This window comes from Centropristis striata, chromosome 5 (genome assembly GCF_030273125.1).
Source record: "Centropristis striata isolate RG_2023a ecotype Rhode Island chromosome 5, C.striata_1.0, whole genome shotgun sequence".
In the NCBI taxonomy this organism is placed as follows: domain Eukaryota; kingdom Metazoa; phylum Chordata; class Actinopteri; order Perciformes; family Serranidae; genus Centropristis; species Centropristis striata.
This window is the reverse complement of record NC_081521.1, coordinates 27196031-27219248: the sequence shown is the minus strand read 5'-3', so window position 1 is coordinate 27219248 and position 23218 is coordinate 27196031. Positions and strand designations below refer to the sequence as shown.

The window sequence follows — 23218 nt, the reverse complement described above, 5'->3', positions numbered from 1 at the left end:
AACTAGAACAACAACAGAACAATGAGCGCTTATTAAACGATGCGCTCTCATTCAACTCACGAAACACAGGGAATGTGCATGAGTAAATGGATGTATGTGTGTGTGTCTGGTTTGTAAAGAATAGCAGCGGTAAGATCTGAGACCAGTAATGATCCCAGCAGCCGGAGCTCACACGCTAATTGACTAATAGACGTCACTTGTCAGAGAGAAATCAGAGGCTTTTTGTTCACCCTAGCTAGGAGGTCATTAGTTGTAATTAACAAGCTGAGTGATCAGGCGAGATGGATGAAGAGCTTGTAATTATTCTGTCTCCATGACCCAAGAGTTTAGCAGGTCCTTGGAAGTCAGAGCATGGAGCGAGAAAGTTGGAAGTTGGAGTTCCTAAACTGACAACACTCTGTCTTTTCCATCTTTTATCCTGAGAGATGTGATGCACTTGTTGAATGAGCAACAGGAGCCCCCTTTTGTTTGGCAGACCATAGATCCAACAGCCCAAGAAAAATCTGCATCCGAGGTAGAGCTCTCCGGTGGCTGGTGATCTTGTTTTGTTTAACTCTGTAGTAAAGCACAGGGAGTCCCAAACTTTGTCATGCCAAGGACCCCCATATAACATTAGGCTCTGGCATGGACCCCCCTTTTTTTAAATTTTGTGAACATTATAATGGCGAATATCAAAAATCAAACATACAGCTTCTTGATATGTTTTTATTCATAATTAATAATCAGTAATTCTTCAGTTATAAACATTTATTATAATTTCTGTCTTAATACTAAACATTAATATTAACAGTAAACATTTTCTTTTGGAATTGTTCTCTTTTGCTAGGCCTATTTATTCATTATATTCATTATATATAGTAGAGGTGTGGGGGGGAAATCGATTCAGCATAGTATTGCGATATTTTGCGTGGCAATGTTATATCGATTCAAGGCTGCCAAGTATCGATACTTAGCCCGTAGAGCTCACTTTTAGGAATATACTGATATATGAAACTAGAAGATCTAAGGAATCTATAGGTACGTCAGGATATCATGTCAGGAAGTTGTTGAAATAATGCTGCAAAGTTAGTCTTTTTTATGTTTTATTCAAACAAATTTAGAGCAGTGAAGCTTAAAGTTGAGGAACGTTTGAGACACTGCTGCAGTTGTTGTCGTCCACACATGTTTGATATCAGTTAAGTCCAGTTTGACTGAATACTTTGTTGGTTTGACTCTCATTGTGGAGAGATAAAAAGACTGAAGTGAGTCTCTTATTTGACAAAACAATTCTTGATCGAATTTAATTTAATTTTGTGGACACAAATTGCAGTTAAAAAGTTAAATCGCAATATATTGTATCGCAATACTAACCGATATCGCAAAATGCTTAAAATCACAATAATATCTTATCATGACTCATGTATCGGGATAAAATCCTATCGTGGGGCCTCCGCTGATTCCCCCCTCTAATATTCAGTGTGTCCTGTCATATTCAGTGTGTCCTCTAATATTCAGTGTGTCCTCTTTTTAGGACTACTTAAGATTAATTCTACATAAATATGCTGCGTTTTAAATAGGTGAAGATTCAAATAGCTGGCTAATATGGTAAATTGGTGTATTTTAAGAGAGAAGCAGTTTTACAGACAGACCATATACCCGCCCCGACGGAGCGCTCAAAAAGGCGATGGAACGCACCCAGACCGGGCCACAATCTAGCTGTCTCCCTATTGGCTGGTGAAACACACTAGTTTAAGCGCAGGGCGGGACATCGTTCAGTCTGAGCAGACACCTCAACCTGAGAGGACGTGCGTGTTCTGGGTGCGAGCACAAAAGTTTTGAGAGCGCAGAGTTGAGATCTGAGCGCGTAGACTATAGATTTGAGCGCGCACAGGACATATTTGAGTGCGAGTAAAATGTTTGTGTCCAAGAAGAAGAAATGTGAGCACAAGCATGTGATTTTTAAGTGCACGCACACATTTTGAAAGAAAGCAGCAGAAATCTGAGTGCGAGCGCAAAATGTGAGCATGAGGAGAACAAATCTGAGCACGAGAAAGACAAATTATGCTCTCAAACTGAAAATCTACGCTCTTGAATAAAGATAGGATCATTCTTCCATAGGCGACCCCCATGTGGGCTGGGACCCCTACTTTGAAAAACACTGGTATAGCACATGGCTGACAGGTCAAATGCAGGCTTTTTGATATTCTTACACAATTGCAGTTTCTAGTGAATAGTGACTCATTGACCCACATGTTCAAATGATGACTGCAGTATCCATCATTTCCTGCTCTGCTATTGCAGTAATGATATTACAAAACATCAAACTTAACTTTTACACTTTTAACCATTTCAATTCATTAGTCAGGTTTTCCAAAATTGCAGTATCTCAAACATAGGCTGCATAGAAAAAGTGGAAGTAACACGTTTGGTTTTGGGCCTTATTTTGGCTTTTGTCATCTTGGTTTTCAAAAGATCTATTTACAGTTCTGCAGGATACACAAGCCTTCTGTTATCAACAAAATATTAACGTTAACAAACTTAGTACACTGTTTAATTGTCAGGTGATACTGAGATCTGGATGAGGGCCGAAATAGAAACATCACAGCAATGAGAGGTAAGCATTACGCAGAGCAGCACTTAGTCCAATGAAATGAAGAGACATTTAATGTTTATTATTAATGCATGAAGCTTCATTAGCATCTTTCCCAAGGTCGCTGCAGCAGGGCGCCCTGCTATCACTGGAGGAGGGTTAGTCAGTCCGTGTAACTATGAGGCAACTTCTTTTTCTTCTGTTAAATAATTAGATAACTTAATTAATGAGCGAGTCTGACCACATTTGCCCTTTTCCAATTAAAAGCTGTATGAGGTTGTGTAAACACCAGGTTACAGGACTTTTAATCATATCATTAAACTGATGGGTCATATTAAAAAAAACAACTCTACTAATTATGCAATAGCAAACAAATGTGGTGGATAAATCATTTACGAATTTGAAATCCTTGGAGAGAGTATATACTTGTTCATTTGCACGCAACCTAAATTCATTATTTATCCCAGAGAATGAATAAATTGTTTCTGTTAGCCTGTGATTGAACTTGAGGCTGGTGAAAAATTCAGCCTGTGCTGCCGTACCCCAGTGAGCAGCTATCTAATGAAAATAACAGAGCAAGAAGCAAGGCACAGACTTAATGATTGCATTTGGGTTGGGAGTAGAAAGCGGCAAAATAATGAGGAAGAGTAAAGAGACTAAAGGAAGAAACTTTGGTACTGAGAAAGAGAAGGAGACGGTTTGTTTTAAAATTGATTTTATGGTCGTATTTTTGTATAAATACAAATCTAACACTAAACCTAGGTCAGAAAACTAAATCTAGGTTAAAAAACCCAATATAAAGATTCATAAATGACATTAAACTGGGTGAAACTTACCACAATTTTCGGTTAAAGTTCTGACCCAGCATTAATGTAAATATGTTATTGTTACTGGATCAAAACAACCACATATTGTCATGGCCGATTAACCCAATGGAAATAATACCAAAACTGGGTCAAAACGACATTAGTTGCACCACAAATGACCCATTTAGGGTGCCATGATTGACCTAAATTGGGTTGAAATTTACCCAGTATTTTATTTAGTATCCTTGTATTGCAGTTTATTAGTTTATTCCCAGATAATATCTCTTGAGTCCTTGTTTCCCGTATCAACCTGTCTGAGGTCCTGAGGCAAAAGCTGTTTGGCAAGACTTAAGATCAAAGATTGCTTAACCTCAACTCTTACTTGCACATCTGAATATCTTATAACAAAGTATATCTGAAATCCCACTTTCATTTCATCATATTTTATTTGAACTAGCTAATACAGCTTATATGTAATAAATTCATTTTTCTATTGTTGCTTTTGGATCTGTGTTTACATACTTTCTCTTATTTTTAATCTTCCAACCTGATCAGCTTTTGACAACAACAGCTTATTGTTTCATTGTTTGGCTTCTGTAAAGCTCGGGAGTAATCACTGGTTTTGATACATTTTATATTTTAGAAAGAAATAAAGAAAGTAGGGGGAAGAAAAGAGTAAGTGAGAGAGAGAGGGAAGACTTGAGAAACAGAAGGTAAAAGTGAGAAAAATGTGAATAAAGATGAAAGCTGATTTGTTTCTCTCTTTTCCACTTTAACTAGGTTTTCCCGGAGCAGTGAATAAGTGTGCGTGCCTGCATTCTGTGTCTGCAGGGTGGCCACAATGATCTGGGATCTGGTTCCCTCCGCCTCCCAGAGAGGGAGAGAGAGAAAGAGAGAGAGAGAGTGAGAGAGCAGTCACATGCAGAGAGGAGCTGGGACGAGAGACAGAACAGAAGAGAGCTGTCAAGCTGTGAGGAGGCAGCGGAGAGACGACTTAGTTTTTTCTTGGAATACATTTTCCCCGCCATCTCTGAAGCCCACACACACACTCAAAAGATATAAACACACAAACACACAGTAAAGTGTGTGTGTGAGTGCTGCTGTTAGGAGCTGTGAATTATTTCCAGGATCTGGACTTACTCAAGCCTGACTCAAGACACAAGACTGTTTGGATTCAGCATCTTTGTTACTTGAACTTGGACTAAAAGTGTGTATCGCTGTGTGAGTGTGCGATCACCTGAAAAGAAACACAGATTTGGACTGACACTGTGTTGGCACTGGTTAATTGCCTGAATTTGTAAGATTGGACTTGTACACTTGGACTCAGTATGCGATCCTGTGTGTGTGCGTGTAGGAGGATGTGTTGGCCGGTGACAGCGCTCCTGCTAGCCCACCTCGGGGCTACCTTAACGGGGGCATGGAGAGCATCTCAACCAAGGCTGCAGTTCACACACTCCGGTAAGAAGCTTTTTGTTTTACGTGGTTCAAGTCTCTTACTGTCTGACACATGTGTCCCGCTCTAATTGTCCACACACACATGCAGGTGACAGGAATCACACACCTCTTCTCATTTTTCTTTCTTTACTGCCCACACACTGTTATGCGATATGTGGAGCACAAATTATACCCTTTGCCTTGCTGTCCCTCTACCTGTTTTGTTTTTTTCCCACTCTGACTCACTTCCTCCGTCTCTGCAATCACCTGTATTGAATTCATCTCCCTGCAGTAGACAAGTTTGGCTGTGAAAGCTTTGTCTTCAGTCCCCACCCACCTCTCAACATGACGTCTGTTCAGAAGTGGCATAATTTCACTGCTTATTTTGTCTCTCCAACACACTCAATATTTGAAAGCACATTACAGTAAGGGCAGCAGTCAAGACCTTGCAGGAAAATTCTAGTTTATTCCAGTCTGGTTTTGTCCTTCATTTCTTCCAGTTATGATAAAATTTAACCTGTTAGAAACATTTCTGAGACCTGGAGACATGATAACATTGCTACAACAAAGTCAGAAGGGATAAAAACAATCAGACAGGTTGTAAACCAGCCAATTATGTAGCTGAGTTATCTAAATTATCTTATTTGTCAATAAAAGTGAACTGAAATGTTTATATTATTATCTTAATACACTGGAAATCTGTGTAAACACAATTACAGAAAGTAAAATGAGTCAAAGTGGAACAGTGAAGTCAGTTTATAATTTGTGGTGAATGTTTACAGAAGACCATTTGGATTATAGTTTTGCCTTCCAAATTTCTCTGCCAAAGTTTGGCTAAACTGTTGATTTGTTTAAAACTTGTCTGATTGCCGGACTTTTCGTGTTCATTGACCTGTTAAACATTTTTAGTGTTCTCTAAGTGTTTGAAGTGATCTCAGGAACTTGGTACACTTCTCAGAACTGCAATCATCCTTTAAGGTCTTCACTTTTAGTGTTTTTGAAATGTCATAAACATGTTTATCAGTATCAATAATGATATCAGGAAGAATGTAGATAGAAGGCAATTTAATTGCCTTTAGATTTAATTCCTCTATGAATCAAATCTAAAGCCAACAGCTTTAAAACAATTTAGCAATTAAGCTTCACACCCAAAGATATAATTTCTGTCATTGCTGACAGTACAGACACCCCCTCAGGATTTGAAATCAAGTGTCCATGTCTGTTAGTTTCAGTTATGGCTAACAATGAAATAATTATCTGATGGCAATAGTCCCAGATCCAGATCACCACCAAATTAATTATTTCTTGGCGGCAGGCCGATCTGTTCGCCACAGTGAAATTCATGCAGTGGTTGCTGGAAAAAGACACAACAGAACCTCTATAAAAATGGGAAAGGAAAGCCATTTTTTTTTCATGAGTATATGAAATTTCAGTTGTGTATGTAGAATAACCATGTTGGGGAACTGAATTGTGCTTTGGTATTCTGATGTGTTTCACCCTCTTCATCTGAATGTCTCAGTCTTTTTCTTAATGCACTTGCTAGTTTCCACTGTGAGGCTTGCATTGCATGAAACACATGTTGTTGAATCAACATGCCAGTGCTGAACAGGAGCTCAGTCTTTCCTGTTAGGTTGGATTAGAGTCGACATTTCCTCTAAAAAGGGTGCAGCGCTCCTGCACAATTTTCTAACAGTTGTTGCCGTTTGTTTTTACCTGGTGGAAGCAGCAGTTGGGTTGGGTTTGCCTCACTGGGGAATAGAAGGAAGATTTGTAGGACCATGTTTATGAAGCTCTTAGAGATGTCCTGAAGCACCAGTCTGCTCCTTGAAACAGGATAGGATTCAACACTTTGACCCAAATTGGGTCTTTTGTAGTTTGGGTTTAAAATATGTGACGGTCAGAGGTAATGAGAAAGCAAGGATCTGCATCTTCTAATTAAATAAGGATTTAGGGATTTGATATTTTGCCCTCTCAGCCATATTTACAGTGAAATACGTTCAAATGAAAAGCTGCTTTGAGACATCCAGGCTTTTAGTTACGGTGAGATAAACTCACCTCCCTTTAATCATGTTTACCAGAGACACCATAGAGTAAGAAACCAACTGATTACACATTCTTACATAAGCCAATGCACAAAGAGTCTGTGAAGTAGATGTGATAAGGCTGAAGTCGACCAATCGTGACCTAGAAAGTACAGAGAGAGAGAAAAGGGAAACCTTGTTGGATTCTCCCAGGTGGGAATTTAGCTCTAATGAAATCTGAATGTGAAAATGTGGAGAGCTTCTAAAGTAGCTGCATGTGTTTGAGTGTGTCTCCGTGAGCATACATGAATTATGTGCCCGTATGTCCTTGAGTATGGGCTGCATATGTGTGTGTGTGTGTGTGTGTGGTTGCATCTGCTTGACTGTGCGTATGTAGTGCATAAAAACGTATCTTTGTTGTATATTCTGCTCATGACTTTCAACAACACAGATTTGTGTTTCTTACTGTGTGTGTTATATAGCTAAATGGCCAGTATGTTCATCTTCACGAAGAGAACAAAAAAGAAAATGTGTAATGTGTGTAGGGCTTGTGATGTCCATGATCATGCCTGTGTGTGTGTGTGTGTGTGTGTGTGTGTGTGTGTGCCCTCTCTCTGTGGGAGCTCCATGCTGTGGTCATTTCCCTTCCCATCACCACGGAGGTTTTTCTCAGACAGAGGGAGATTTCTTTGTCGGGGAATCGCTGTAATTAGAAAAGGATTTCGGTTCCACTCTGAGGTTGTTTGGCAGTTTAGAGACGCTGTACATTTGGATTTCTTCTTCATGTGTTGTACTCATAGCTGACAACCACTGTAAAAACAGTAAAAAACAAAACAAAAAAAAAACTGATACTGCGACAGAATCTAGCAGCAGCAAAATAATGATACAGACAAAACAAAAACACAAGATGATAAAAATTAACAAAACAGTATCATAATCTACTAACCAAATTATATGTATGTGCAGGTTGGCACCAGCAGTGTTCCCCCACACATAGACTTTACTTGGATGGGCTCCAATCTTCGATATATTGGATAAAAGTCGGTGGCCGAGCTTGTTGTTTTCAAAGTATGGGAAAGAAGAAGGATTGGAGCCAGTGATGCTTGTAAGGTTGCTTTCATTTAAGATCAGAATACTCCACTTCTTAGTTCGATTATTGCTTACTCCAACTACAAACTTTGGGTAAAGGTAATCAGAAACTTGGCAGTTTCCTATTAAGTATTGTGAGCATTGTTTTAATATCAGAATATTTCTGTCCATGTCAACATAGTCTGTGACAAACCTTACAGTACATCGAGCATTAGTGTGTCACTCAGAAAGTGAAGAGACCACACAGTAAAACACTCTTATTAGCAGAGGATGGTTTCAATCCATTGACCTCTGGCCGAGAGACTGCTCCGACCACTGTGCTTTTGAATTGTGTTCAAAACGACTATGAAGAAACTCTGAAATCAAGCTGAAAACGAGGCTTTTTTTGACATAGAAAGGTTTCACCTGGCACCAGCAGAGGACTGTTTATTCAACCTACGAGTTGAAACGTCAGACTAAAGCTGTGTCCCAAGTCTGAGCAACTTTATGGTTCTAATGTGGTTTTAAATATGTACTGCTATACTCTGGACAAGTACAAAAGTGTATATACTCACTCAGTAAGATGTCAGTGAGCAGACTATATTCACTTTAGGGTTACAAGACAATAAATCTCATTTGATTCTTCCTGACCACCTGAAAGAATAGGAAATAACTGGATGACAATGAACTCTGGAGGTCATCCAGAATTCATAAAACCATCAAAAACTCTCGATTGGTTTCATTCTTCCAGACTGTTGGATCATTGTCATTCAGGTTTTTTATGTAATCTCTGGCGGACAGGAGGAATTTATAGTTATATCCATAACTCTTGTTTTGCTGTCAGTTTTTCTCCTTTTTTGTCATTTTTTTCATTTAGTGTGGAGGGGGAAAACTGACAAGGATGAAAAAAATGTGCATGCTGGCCAAAATCAAGCCAGGATTAAAGGGAAACTAAGGTCTCTCTCTCTGGTGCATTGAGCATGTGTCGTCCCGCTGACTTTTACCAGTGGGTGAACAGGGGGGCTCCGTGCACAATGGTGTGTAGGTTGACTACCTGTGGTACTGGAGAAAAACAAGTACCGTCATGTTTTCAGAATTTAGCCATTGTCTTAGTACCATAGTACCAGCCCTAATTAACAAGGAACTTCTCTCAGATAAAAAATCTAAAATGAACCGAATGGTAAGGCGCATTTCCATTAGGGTAAAGAGTGGCCTTCAGGCCATGCCCTCTCAAATGGACGCTCACTCGGCGTGTCTCCATTACAAAAAAAGGTCCCAGAGGGATTTACGAGACTCCGGAGGTGACTCCGGAGGTGACTCCGGAGGTGACGTATTGCCCCAGATGCTATTGTGGCAGTAACACCAAAATAAATATTGCAAGTTTTAGTGGAGGTGACGCTGACATCAGAACTAGACATACAGAGCTGCTAGTGTGACAGAGAGAGAGGTCCTTTCACTGTCTTAGAGATTTGTTCTGATTGGTGAAGTGTAGACAGCTTCATGTGTCTGAAAACCCCCCAGCTTTAAATACTTAAATACATGCCTGATTACCTCCTAAGTCCCCATTTCTCTGTTAATGACAAAATGATCCCAGTTATTCACTCAAACTTCATGTCGCCCATTTGTAGGAATGGGCTAATACGCACACACACACACACACACACACACACACACACACACATACACACTTGAGTGTAATGAGTCCATTATTCGAGCCCCTTCAGTGGACGCTAGTGTGATTTTCTTGATGATAGATGGCAGTGAGAGATACTGTACCACACACGTACACACAAAAGGGACATTTTCCTGTAAGCAGTAACTATACAACTAGCATTGGTCACAGCATGTTAAAGGACACACACACACAAGTACTGCATACCAGATCAAACACAATCACACGGATAAAAAAGCATTCAAGAGGCCACAAAAATAGATCTCTTCTATGTGGATTGTGCAACAGTTTTCACTGATATGACTATGCAGAAGTACTGAGTAGGCTGCTTTCTTAAACATTAACTTTGTCAAAGAATATAAACAAATATACAATTTTGCAATATATTAAATCGCCAACTACATCACCATCTTTGGAGAAGTAGGTATAGGTATGCCGATAACATCCGATAACTGATAAATCTGTCTTGCTCTGACGTAAACATGCAAAAACACATTCATGGCATGGTCTTATATAAACGCAGACACACACACACACACACACACACACACACACACCACACATACACATAACCACCTTCATTGCTCTCACAGTTTCACCTGCAGCGACTTTCAAACTCGTAACTGTCACATGAGAATATAAAGAATCATTGTCACAATCACAGCTTAAAGCTCCATAAATGCTTCAGAGGAGGTTGGGATGGTTTATTAAGTCAGTGTGAATCTATTTTCCCACATGGAGAGAATCATGTTTTATTCATACAGCATTTACTCAGTCAATTGCTTTGCCATAGACATTTAATGTTAATCAGTCACTGGAGAATATTTGAATTAAATCATATGAGTTTTTCTGGAATGAGTGGAGACATTGGCTCTGACCTTTGACCTCTTTACTGCAGATTACTTGTGATGGTTGTGTTTCAGGCGTTTAAACTTATCCTGCTGTTTCCCCCAGTGTCTTTCTGGAGAAATGCCCAACTTATAATGTAAATGCAAATGAGTCCTTTTCAATTTCATGCTATTAGCATGCAAATTGCTTGGTTACACTGAACGTTAGATTAGCTCATCTGTGTCCAGTTGCATGTCTGCTCGTGTGCGTGTTTGTGAAATTCAATTTAGATTTACTCTGTGGAAAAGGTGTTGCACAAACAAAAGTTTGTCTTCAAATGCTTACGATCCTCATTTTCATCCCTATGTCATGCTTTTATGAAAGCTAAAGCCTAGGTGTCACTGAGTCCCCAGGCGCCAAAACCGTTGAGGAAATTTAAGGAGCCATTAACAGCAGCCTTCATACAAAACCCAGATGAGCTGTCTGTTTTTAATATAGGAGAATGCGCTGTAAAGCTGTGTTGTCTGGGAGAGAAAAAGCCGACAGATCCACAACAGCAGCTGTCAGCTGATACTGCCACTGTTGGACTCCATATAAACGGAGTCAGATGAATACGGGTACAACTTTGATCCCCTGCACTGTAAAGGGGATCGAATATTTATTCACTCATAGTATTTTAACACAATATTTCAGCTGTTTTGATGAAATTGTAAAAGGCTAGGTCAAAATGATCAAACTTGTCTAATCAAATTCCATTCTCAAATTCAACATTTTAAAATGTCTTTAACTCTACAGCTTTTTCCACACTATTTCCACTTTGTGCTGCTGTGTTAGCTCGCTGAATGATAGTCGCACTTCATTTTAGTATTGTGTCACTGTGCACAGCGGCCCACTGAGCAGCACCTCACCCTGAATTCCAACTTTGCTTTGCATTCGGGTGCAACTCAGCTGCTAGCACTCTCATGGCAGTTCTGCAGAGGCAGGCCATTGAAGAAATGAATGAAAAGAAGGTAAAAAAAAAAACAACAACTGGAGATGTAGTCTATGTCCAACCAAGCCTTTTTTGTGATCGGTAACTAAGTGGAGGAAGTGGAGCAAACAGAAACAAACCAGTTGGCAAGTGAAGAGGCAAAAGCCCAGTGATGATCCCCACCCAGTTGGATTGGGGAGGTGTCCTGTGAATCACCTGTTCAAGAGACTTTTGATAACAGACACTAGACTGTCCTACTGTATTTATGGACATGTGAACTAACCACAGACACTTGCTCAGCATTGTACTGCTGCAGAATGAATATAGGGCAAACACTGAATGGATATTTGGTGTTATTTTTGGGATTTAAAAAGTTTTTATTGGCCTGGTTTAGTTCCCATTGGCCTGGTGGCAATAATTACAATAAATTGTAAACAGACGCTTTAGTTGCATCCGTGTTGCATCCAGATCGGAAAGAAACTGAATGGTGGTGACAAATAGATGACAAGACAGAATGATGTTAAAGGCGACTCATTCCAGAAAACATCCTCAGCAATGTTATGATAGAAACAGCTATAACTTGTCAGTGAGGGTTTTAATGACGAGTTTTACCTAGCATAAGACTCAATCATAAGATAGCAGAGGATGGTTTCGATCCATCGACCTCTGGGTTATGGGCCCAGCACGCTTCCGCTGCGCCACTCTGCTGAAAATCACCCCAGATGGGACTCGAACCCACAATCCCTGGCTTAGGAGGCCAGTGCCTTATCCATTAGGCCACTGGGGCTCAATAACTGTCACTTTTACTACAAAGGAACAATGGGGTAGCATAGACATCAGCTTAGAATAATATAACAACAGCCCTGAGGTCACTGTGACAGTGGCAGAGGTTGCACAACAATGAAGAGATAAAGTAACAAACTGGGGGGCAACGTGGGCATTGACCAGACGAGGGGGAATCTAACAAAAGCTGGCTCTATGCTACCGTTTATGGGATTTATAAGAATCAGTGTTTTTGGAGCTGGACCATATGAGGTACACTTTAATATCTCAGTCTTCCAAGTTTATGGAAGTTCAATACCAAATCATTGGAGTACTCTTAATTAATTGAAATCTTTATGGTGAAAAACTACCAGTAAAACACTGTTAGAAACAAACAAAACCCCAGTAGTGGTAGTCGTAAAATATGTCCCATTAGACCAAAAGCCCATTACTCTGTCTGTCCAATATCCCGGGAACAAAGGCACACTACTGTGAAAAATGCACATTTCAGTTGTTGGGAGTCCATAGACTGCTGTCTACTACTTTCCCGCTTCTGTTAGCATATGATTTAACACCCAAATATCTCAGTCTTGATGAAAGCTGCCAGTAAAAATCACTTAGCAGAGGATGGTTTTGATCCATCGACCTCTGGGTTATGGGCCCAGCACGCTTCCGCTGCGCCACTCTGCTGTAAATCACCACAGATGGGACTCGAACCCACAATCCCTGGCTTAGGAGGCCAGTACCTTATCCATTAGGCCACTGGGGCTTCAATCCCCAAATTTGAACAAGTTCAGTGATGCCAAAGTGATTGCAAGTGAAAACCGAGGAACAATATGGGAGGCGCGAATAACAATGCTGCTGAAATATATTAAAATGCTTTTGGGGATTAAAAGTGAAAGCAGTTCAGACATGATGGGTAATAGTTTTCTCATTTTCTCAGCAGCAATTACAATTTATAATCATTCAAGCATCTAGAGAAGATTTCTATGTATTCTGGCAGTTGTAATTACACAGTATGCAATACAGACTGTTAAAATATATTTTTAATTTTCTTCTTCTGTAAGAATTCTGTTCTTAGATGAAACTATAATCTTAGGTAAATTCTCAACAGAAGAATAGCTGTATGCATCAGGGTATTTTAAGCCCCAGTTTTATTTGCTCCATTGTATGTTCATGCATTTCTTTGCGGTGTGGAGGTTAAGTTAAGAAGTTAAGAGGTTCTTGGTGTATGTTGTACATCTTCCTCCACTTTCCTCAACCTCACCTTTCTCTTCTCTCTGTGTACCAATAAAGCAAAAAATCCTTCAGAGTGATATTAAAAACCAAGATATTTCATTATTCATTTATTCTTTCAGATCTGTTTCTATCTAGGCCAGTGCTTTCCAGGCTCAGGGCTGGGGATGTTGCTGAGATGTGGATTTCACTGGGACAGCTATCTGGCACAGAATCCGGCTATTCTCTATTATTAATTTTAATGGAGGCAGTCCCCAACGGTGGCACTACTATTGCTTGTCACCACTGAAATCAAACAGCAGCTGTTTGCTGATCCCTCACTTAAGATGAGACTCAAGTTAGACAGCCGTTTGCTCTTCAAGAAGTCCTCACAATGCAGGCTGTTTGAATACTAATTTGGCAAAATATAAAGTTGCTTTGAAAAGTCTTTAGCTGTTCAAAATAACTTTTCCATAACATTTAAAGGACTTTGTAAAATGTTCTTGCAACTCAACTTTAGGCCCTTATTAAAAAACCCTGATTAAGGGGCTCGATGCTTGAGGGTTTCCTCCTCTCTCTGGACAGAGACAGTGAAAAGAGTCTAATTACACCCTTGCTTTGGCAACAACAGCCCCTGACAACAGTGGACATGCTGTAAATTTACCCTCGAGAGGTTTCTGGCGTTAATATCAGAGGCTATCTTTAGCCCGAAGCCTGTAATTAAGCAAAAAAAAAAAAAAACCCACAAGCTTCATATTTCTTCTATTTCCCTTAAGAATTAATTTGCTCCAATCAGTCCTGCTCTCAATAATCTCGAGCTAAGTTTCTCACCTCTCCTCTGTGGCTCTTACTGTGTGTCAGCATTTCTTCCCTACATAACATTCAACAGACACAAGAAAAGTTTTCACAGCTATTACTCAGGTGCACAAGTGGCTAGGGGATTACTGTTTTATGAGCCAAGGCAAAATAAATGTATCATTTAAGTTATATTGGCTGGAAAAACTTTTAGTATCCGTCACCCGGACGTCTTGGGTTGTTTCTCTTTTCTGCTTTGAGCAGACGTATATTTCTCGCTACATTCCTTTCACTTTAGCTGCATAAGGGAATTTAATCCACAAAGACACACTTGACATGTTGGCCAGCTGGAAGCCAAAACGGCGAGATCAACAGCGCTAAAACCAACTCTAACCAGCAGTTCAGCTCATTAGCTGTAGATTAGGCACAGGTTGGAGACGCAGGATACGAGGGTGTGTAGACACATAGCGGGCACTTAGAGGGTCATTCACAAAGGATATATTGAGTTGTCACGTTATCTGCAATTAATTGTGAAAAATGTAAGAGATTTGGTATAAGATAACTTCAAGGCACTCCAGTCAAGCCCCAGATTAGCACTACATGTACAGCAGCTCAAAACAGCTGATCTTTAATCCTTGGTGTTAGCGATCTGACATTCCCATGGCTGCATAAACAACAAAAAACCACAAGAATTGAGAATGAAATTCTTGTGGTTTCTGTCTGTTTTGTCAGTGATGGAAACATCAGACAAGTACCACAAAAGGACTTCCAATCCGGCTTCCTCTTCCTGTTTAACTTGAACCAGGACTTATCAGAAAATAGAGATGATGTACAGCAACAGATAGTGGGTTTTATCGTCTGGCTGGCCTTTTAAGTTGGTATTTGTCATAAATTTGGCCCTCAAAGCTAAATGTAAATATAAATCTGAGCTCACTGTAGACATCACGACTATCTATAACCTTCACAGGACAGCTGCTTTTTTTATGGGCACCCATCCTGAAGATGTAGAGATATAATTATTGCCCATTTGCCAAAGCAAATGTTCATGAAGTGTACCAAATGTCTAACGCGCTTTGATGTTGAGCCAAGAAGCAGAAGCAACAGACAATTTAAAGACTGCAGTGATTTTTCACTCTGATGGGTGTGGACATAAAGTGTCGACTTAACTCTTACACATTTGAATTCATGCTGATGATTTTGCTGCACAGAGTACCTGCCAGTCTGTGAGTGAACATAGTAAGGATTTCCTTGAGTATCTGTCACCCGTCCAGGCCACTAAGGGCGATTGTTTCCTCTTGGGATGAGTCAACTTTAGAGTCATAGACCTCAAATAGCAGCCTCACGAGCATGATGTGATGTTTATTCAAGTACATCTTAAGCTGTAAGTAGAGGTTATCTGTTTATGCTTTGTTTTTTTAAGGAATATGGACGTCATTTCAAATCCTAAAAGTATGCAGTGAAAAATAATAGTAATTTAACTCAGGTGTGATATTGCTTTTGTTGCAGGTGAGGTTATTTGTGTCTGGGAAGGTTTTGCTTTCAGTGCAAGTCCTCTTACCCAAGGAGCATGTGTGTGTAACTGTAAAATGAAAACACACCACTCTACCTACCTAAGGTTTGAAAAAGATTACCTTCATGGTTGAAAGGAGGCTTCTGAGAGAAAGACTGTTAATATTTGAGCTCAACACCCAACAAAAATACCCCACCTGTCAGTGCTTCTGCAGAAAATTCCGGCGCTCCGCCTGACTTCCTCTTTATACTTCTATGGCCTTTTCCCTGTCCATCTGCATGAACATGTAGATGCAGTTTCTTCCCAAAATATTGAAGAAAAATGAAATGAGCCGGTGTGATCAATCAGAGCTTTTAGTTACATGCAGCAGGGAGAGAGTTCTCAGCAATCTCTTCCGACAAAGTAAACTTTCTTCCTTATATACAACATTTCAGCCTTACATGATCAAAGAGAGGAGGAAGTTACAGGTGAAGTAGCTTCTTAATGAGATTAACATACAGGAACCAGACATTGCAAAGTAGTGAGACATATAAACTTCAAAGAAACAATAGGACCGTGGATTGGGAACCGGTTCAGTTAATTGCCATGCAATACATATGTTAATCCCCTGCAGTTGGCCTGTCTGCCCATTTGTCTATGAGACATGATTTAATTAAATGTTGTGGAAATGTTTATTGTTTAAATATCAAGAATCTAAAACTATTTTTCCACAAACACCATTTCTTTCAACACACACACACACAGAACGGACAGTAGAGATGGGGGAAAAAAATCGATATAGCAGAGTATCACAATATTTTGTGTGGTAATATTATAATAATAATTTTATTTATATAGCACCTTTTAAAAACAGCAGTTTACAATGTGCTTCAACAGAGAGCGGTTAATTACACAGAGAATGACGCCTTATGGTTAAAAACAATTCTTACATTAAAAGAAAAACAATAAGAGACAGAGAAAGGAACAATCACAAGATATTCTCAAATACACAGAAAATAAAAGGTAAAAGGAGTAAAAAATAAAAAAGTGATGAAGTAAAAGGAGTGATAAGACAGAAAGCAGTACATAAAAGCAAGTCTATAAAAGTGGGTATTTTATTGATTTATGGCTGCGAAGTATTGATATTTAGCGTTCTGACGGCCGTTTTCGCCATTCGCCATTCTGGAGGCCAGGTTCAGATCTAAGGAATCTATAGGCACCAAGTATGTCAGGATATCGTTTCTGGAAGTTGATGAAATAAAGGCTATTTTTTGATTTTTCATGGTGATTTTCAAAGCAGTCATATGACCTCTGACATCATGCTATTCAAATGAAAATGGGCTTTCTGGGTTCCCACAAGTCTCCTCTTTACATACACAGCTGCCTCCCAATTCAGAACTGAGGATTTCTTCTTATTTAACAAAACAATTATTGATTGAGTTTAATTTTGTGGACACAAAATGCAGTTAAATAGTTAAATTGTAATATGTTGTATCGCAATACTCACCATATTGCAAAATGCTTAAAATTGCAATAATATCGTATCGTGACCCAAGTATCGGGATAAAATCGTATCATACCTCTTACGGAGAGCTAGTGGAATGAGGAGAATTTGACAAAAGTGTATTGGATAGGAAGCCACCTTAAAGAAAATGGGGACTGGGATCATCTGCTGTCTTTTCTCTTTTCCTTTTTCATTGGGGTGAGGAATAAATATCGTTTTTCAAAAACACCCAAATCAATTTGAAATATCAGAATAAGAAAAGAGTCACTTGTTATAGCTGCTCATCAGAAACATCTGTCCGTCTAGCCATGAGCAAAGCATCTAACCACCAGCATTGTTCTCCACTGGGCCGACTGTATGTAACTGAGAATGTGAAGCAGACAAAACAATGAGTGTCCTCAGTGAACCTTCTCTAACATAAATAAGGATGAAAGACATTTTTTTTTTATATAAATAAGCAAATGATTGGACTCTAATGTTTGTGTGCGGCGGCTTTGCGAACTAGGCCGAGCAATCTGATGATGATGAATACTCATATGTGAGTTGAGGTCAAAGGTCAAGCCGTCCACGTGGGTCTGGTCTGGCAGTGACACAGTCCAGACGTAGAGCGTCTCTGTGTTTGGCTCTAACTTTTCTGTGGTCTGTGTGTGTGTGTGTGAGAAAGGTCTGAGTCCATGTTGAAGAGGAAGAAGCAATAGAGAATTAGTTTATGTGCATGTGCATGAACAATGAACAATTAATTTACATTTATGTATTTTTTTTATTAAACAGAAACAGATGTGTCACCATAGAACAATGGCTCTCAAGCTCGGTGCTCTGGTAGCTGGTCCACTCTGACGTGGTGCGTCAGGAATGAAAATGAGCATTGGTCATCACACATTGTCACTTTATACCGTGTGCAGACTGGTTTGCCTGTAGCCACTTCCGTTTGTGGCTTTCTTACTCGCAACCAAAAGTCCTTTATAAAGATGTTCATCATGGGCTGGGCCATCAGTTTGTCTAGGATCTTGCCCAGATTAAGTGTAACAAAGGAGCAAAAATGTTTCTTATATCTTTGGCGATATCAGAGTTTTGGATGTCTTTTAAATGACTGATTCTTAAAATGTGTCTCTCTTGCCCGATCACCTTTACATAATGTAAAAAAGCCCACAGAGGCCAAAAGATGTGATTGATTCTGACATGACAGGTCAAAATCAATCACAGAGTGACCAGTAAAAGAGAAAGACAGAGATTTTCTTACTGTTGTGTGCATGTGGACATGTGTGTTAGACATGATTTCATGTATGTGTGTGCACATACTTGTGCATGTGTCCCCATGAGTGCCCATCTGTGTGCCTATAGGCTTTGTTCCCAGGCTTCTGCAGGCCTCCTGCTGTAATTGCATCAGTAATTGGTGAAGTGATAACCCCATTTCCACAGGAAATGTGCCCCGGTTTCCTTGCCCCCGCCGCCATCATCCCCCTCTGGTGGCGCAGCCAACAAAGTCCTCCCCTTGGGAACGTTGCACCAGACAGCTAAAGTTCCTTGGGGCTCGGCGAGTAGATGAACAGACGGACAAAGAGAGACACACAATCAGACTCAGAAACTAAACTGCACACATCTGTAGCTCACATGGACGATGCTGTAGGCTGTGACAGAATAATTGGATAGATCAATGATAAGTGTAGCTTGTGTGTGTGTATGCAGCAAAGAGTGGTGTCTCTGGAAGTCAAAACAAGGAGAACTCGCTGTGAAACACAAGGAAAATAACAGAGTCGGACTCCCATGAGTGAGATAACGATTGAAAGAGAGACTTGATTCTTTCATCATCCTTTCTTTCATTGGTATCTTATACGTCGCTCATATTTCACTGTGCCTGAGCAAACTTCTGCAAGGCTTACAGAACTATTCTTACATTTTACTTGATTTGTGTTGCAAGTCCTGCACTCAGTTGGGAAAGTTTCCTCCCTAAAACTTGTTTTTGCTCTTAAATTGTGGAATAATTTAGTACCGCCTACGTGATAACCAAACTAGCAAACAAGTTACCTGTCCAGAATCCCTGATGTGTTGCACTGTTAGCTTGGAAAGTAGAGAAAAAAGACAGGGACACTCAAGGTTACACAAAAACCTTTGCCAACTACTAGTGATTATATTCTTCTGAAGTTGTCATTTCTGAATAACAAACCCCATGCTTGTTGTTCATCTTATTTCTTTTGAACATGCGATTCATTTCCACACTGCATGTTATGTAGTAAATGAGCAACTGTTATGCAAACAGGGCCGATAACTGATTTATGCCTTGTACAGGCTTAATCTGAGATAACTACTGTAACTTTTCCTTTTAATACATTTTTATTAACAAGCATCCCTGTAGAAAAAGTTGCATATAGCAGAGTTAATATAATAGTAGTATATTAACTTTCTTTTTTTTTACTGTCATGTGACTAAAATCAACACAACACACAACCTTTTCTACTTTACCTGACTATTGAATGAGACTTTTGCTGGCTTTTTGCTTGTGCGCAGGTGCAGACGCAATTTGTGTGTGTGTGTGTGTGTGTGTGTGTGTGTGTGTGTGTGTGTGTGTGTGTGTGTGTGTGTAGTGTAATGCAGGAATGTTCTTAGCTGTATCACACGCAACACATTTGCTCTAATCACATTGAGGTCCATCAGAGCTCCCATGACCGGCAGCCTTTAATCTAATATTCACCGTTGACAAAAATACCTACCACTGACATACATACACACATGTATATATATATATATATATATATATATATATATATATATGCACGACAGTAAATAAACAAAAACAGACATGCACCGAGGCAAATTTTAACAGGCGCTTGCACTACTATAAAGGAACCATTCACAGACATTTCGGTGTGTGTGTGTGTCCGAGGGTGTTTGTGCATGCGCCAATAGGATTATGTCTTCGCATTTCTGTTCTTTTACGTCTTAACCTTTGTCGTCTTTGATTCCCAGTGACAGGGGTCAGAGGCCAATTGGCTCAGATCAGAGGTCACAACCCTCGTTGACCCACCTGTCAACTTGATGTTGATAAGAATGGCTGCACTCTGCAGATGCGCAAGTTTGTGTATGCGTGTGCAATGAGCAGATTACACTGCTTTTATAGAGCAAGGAAGCTCTTTTTGCAATTATAACTAGGGCTGTTACTAGAAACAGTTTCTACTATCGACTAATCTGTAATTTTCTTGATTGATTGATTCATCGTCTTGTCTATGAAATGTCAGAAAATAGTGCAAAATGTCCATCCCAGTTTCTCAAAGTCCAAGGTGATGTTAAACCCTTTATTGGGCAAAGAAACATATTTGGTAACTTTAGCAAACATCCAAAAGGGGGTCGCCTCGCTCTCCATGAGGTCGTAGAACCACATGGATTACTCCCAGCTAATCAGCAAAGATCAGGCTACATCTCAGATAGTAACCCCATGGGATCCGACCAATCAATATAATAATGATATGACAATAATAATAATAATAATAATGATACTGATAATAACTCAATTGACCTTGATTTGCAACATAAAATTAAAATTCTTGTAATATCCTCCAATAACACTTTAGGGGTGAAATTTTCAATTTGGGGCTAAATAAAGGGCTAAATGTTTCCTTTTTTGTCAGTTACTCAGTTAAAACCTGAATATAGGATGCCTCGTAAGCTCCCACCGTACAAATCAATGTATACAGGCAAGTTGAAACACTATGACCGCAGTTAGAAAACGCTGGACAGAAAAACAGTTCTCCATGACACATTGAAAGTAACTAACGCATACAGAAACAATGTGCCTGACAAAATATGCTCATACTTTTTGGTTGACCCCTGATATCAGCCCTAGACACGGGTGTGTATGGGACTGAGTGAGTGACTGAGTGACTGAGTGACTGAGTGACTGAGTGAGTAAGTGTGCGAGCGAGCGATCAAACTTTCAAACATGTCATCATTGGCCTCAGTGCTTGGACAGTGCTTTTACTTAAATCATTTAATTTAGGTTTATTAAATCTTAAATTAAGCATATTATCACATAGCATATAAACTACTAATATCCAAAATATTCACATCATGCACTCTACCATTTACTATTCCTATTTCCCGCAAAATTGCAAAATCATATTGACCAAACGTGGTCAGCCATATACTCGGTTTTGACCTAGTTCTGTTCCCTAACAGCAGGTCTGTGTTATTAACTGGTGCCTAACTGCTCAAATGAAGTACAAGTCATGGAGGAAATACACATTAACATGAATCCTCTCTTTGTCTTCAACTGCAAAAGCCAGTGGGCTGCCCATGGTTTAGGTGATAGTCACACAAATAGTCAAAGATGGTAAATACATGTTATTCCCTAGAGTGGCAGGCCCCACTGTAAAATGTCTATAGTGGAAACACTGAACATTTTAATCAGTATCCGCTGTACTACTCTCACCATTCATAATTAAAAATAATGAAAAATTAGTGTTTCTGAACTATCTCAGTTTAAGCCAACTTTTAAGTTAAAACGCAATCCTTTTGCTACAAAAACTCTACATCTTACATCTTCATCATGTACACTGGCAGGAACATGAAAGTCAGTGAATACTGTAGAAGTTATTATATGGTCTGTGACAAACTCGATGAAATTACAAACTGCAGCGTTTGAGGATAAACGATCAGATCTGAAGAAATATTGCACAGAGAGGTAACCATATATTACCCAGCTTCTTCATACAATATAATTATAGTCACTCTTAACTTTTAAACAAGCTTTTCCCACAATATCAAGCAGCTTCTGATATTTTTCTGATATTCTTTGCTGTACTTTCTCTTCTCTGTGCCACATGACAACTTACTATTTTGCTATCAAATTGTTCTTCCAGCTTCAATGCAATTGGAAGGCATTTGAGAGCTGAGAGTTTAAAAAAAAAAACAATCAGAGTTGGAGCCAAGTTGGAGAACTGATTGTCTCTGGATCGATAAAATCATCACAAACCGACACAGAAGAGTGCTGAAAATTTTACTTAACTCTTTCACTACAACTTAGGAAAGTGCTCATTCAGAAGTTACTATAGGCTCCGAGGTGAAATGGTTGATTTTTCATGACTGTGTATTGTTAATAATGGCTGAAAGTTTAATTTCGTCTTGGCAGATTTGTGCCTTAATATCCTGTTGAATGTTGTTAGTGACAGATAGCCAGGGTGCAGAGTATAGAAGAGTGTGTGTGTGTGTGTGTGTGTGTGTGTGTGTGTGTGTGTGTGTGTGTGTGTGTGTGCGTGTGTGCGTGCCCTCCCATTAACTAAATAGCTTTGATGTCTTGGAAAAACACTCCATTATTCCAAACTGCCCTCTGTGTTTTAGCCAAAGTGTTGATGAGCGGTGTGAGCCAAATCATTCATCTTTGTGTGTGTGTGTGTGTGTGTGTGTGTGTGAGAGGCATGGGAGGTGTGTGTGTGGGGGTAAGGAGGCAAGGCCAAGAGACACCCATCGACACACCACACACACCCCCTCTCAAATTATGTCGGCATGGTTGCTGTTTCCAAGGCAACTGTCCCAAGAGTAAGGGTGGGGTGGGTGCAGCTGGTGTTTCTCGACTGAGTCAGGGCGTGTGTGTGTGTGTGTGTGTGTGTGTGTGTGTGTGTGTGTGTGCGTGCGTGTGTGCTTGTGCGTGTTTGTGTGTGTGTGCACGGCGGAGAAAGAAAATGTGTTCATACTGAATAAGAGCCATTCATCATTGTGAGGTCAGGATGGGAGACAAAAAAAAAATCCAAACTTGTGTGTGTGATGGTGTGTGCAGGATAAAGAAGTTGAATCAGAGGTTGTGTGTCTGTGAAAGCTATGTCTAAATTTATTTCAGTCCTGAACTTGTGCTGCTGACTCACCAGTTGCACCCACTTTCTATCTTTGCAAGTGTATATGTCTGCGTGTACGTGTGTGTTTGTGTTACAAAGCCACTCTCACTTCCCTTTTGCAGATCTGAGTGTCATCGTCTTCGCCATAATGCTGATTTAATGCACTCTAAAGTGAGGATGTGAGCTGGATTTCAGCCTGTCTGACCAAATAGGATCGCGTGACAGTAACAGATGCTGAATGTCGCTGGTGTTTCCACTGCAGA

At 39.8% G+C, this 23218-nt stretch overlaps 1 protein-coding gene and 3 non-coding genes across 4 annotated transcripts in view; 1 reads left to right on the top strand and 3 right to left on the bottom strand.

Annotated features, from left to right (window-relative positions):
• Positions 1 to 4320: 4320 nt before the first annotated feature.
• The window catches only part of sema3h (sema domain, immunoglobulin domain (Ig), short basic domain, secreted, (semaphorin) 3H), a 65667-nt gene continuing 46769 nt past the window's right edge, over positions 4321 to 23218 (top strand). The window contains exon 1 of the mRNA XM_059333238.1: positions 4321 to 4833. Coding sequence (XP_059189221.1) covers positions 4704 to 4833 — 130 coding nt within the window. The 5' untranslated portion in view covers positions 4321 to 4703. The remainder of the gene's footprint in view (positions 4834 to 23218) is intronic.
• Positions 12005 to 12076, bottom strand: trnam-cau (transfer RNA methionine (anticodon CAU)). Its single transcript has one exon. It is a non-coding gene; the product is annotated as a tRNA-Met (tRNA).
• On the bottom strand, positions 12083 to 12155 carry trnar-ccu (transfer RNA arginine (anticodon CCU)). The gene has a single exon. It is a non-coding gene; the product is annotated as a tRNA-Arg (tRNA).
• trnar-ccu (transfer RNA arginine (anticodon CCU)) lies at positions 12827 to 12899 on the bottom strand. Its single transcript has one exon. It is a non-coding gene; the product is annotated as a tRNA-Arg (tRNA).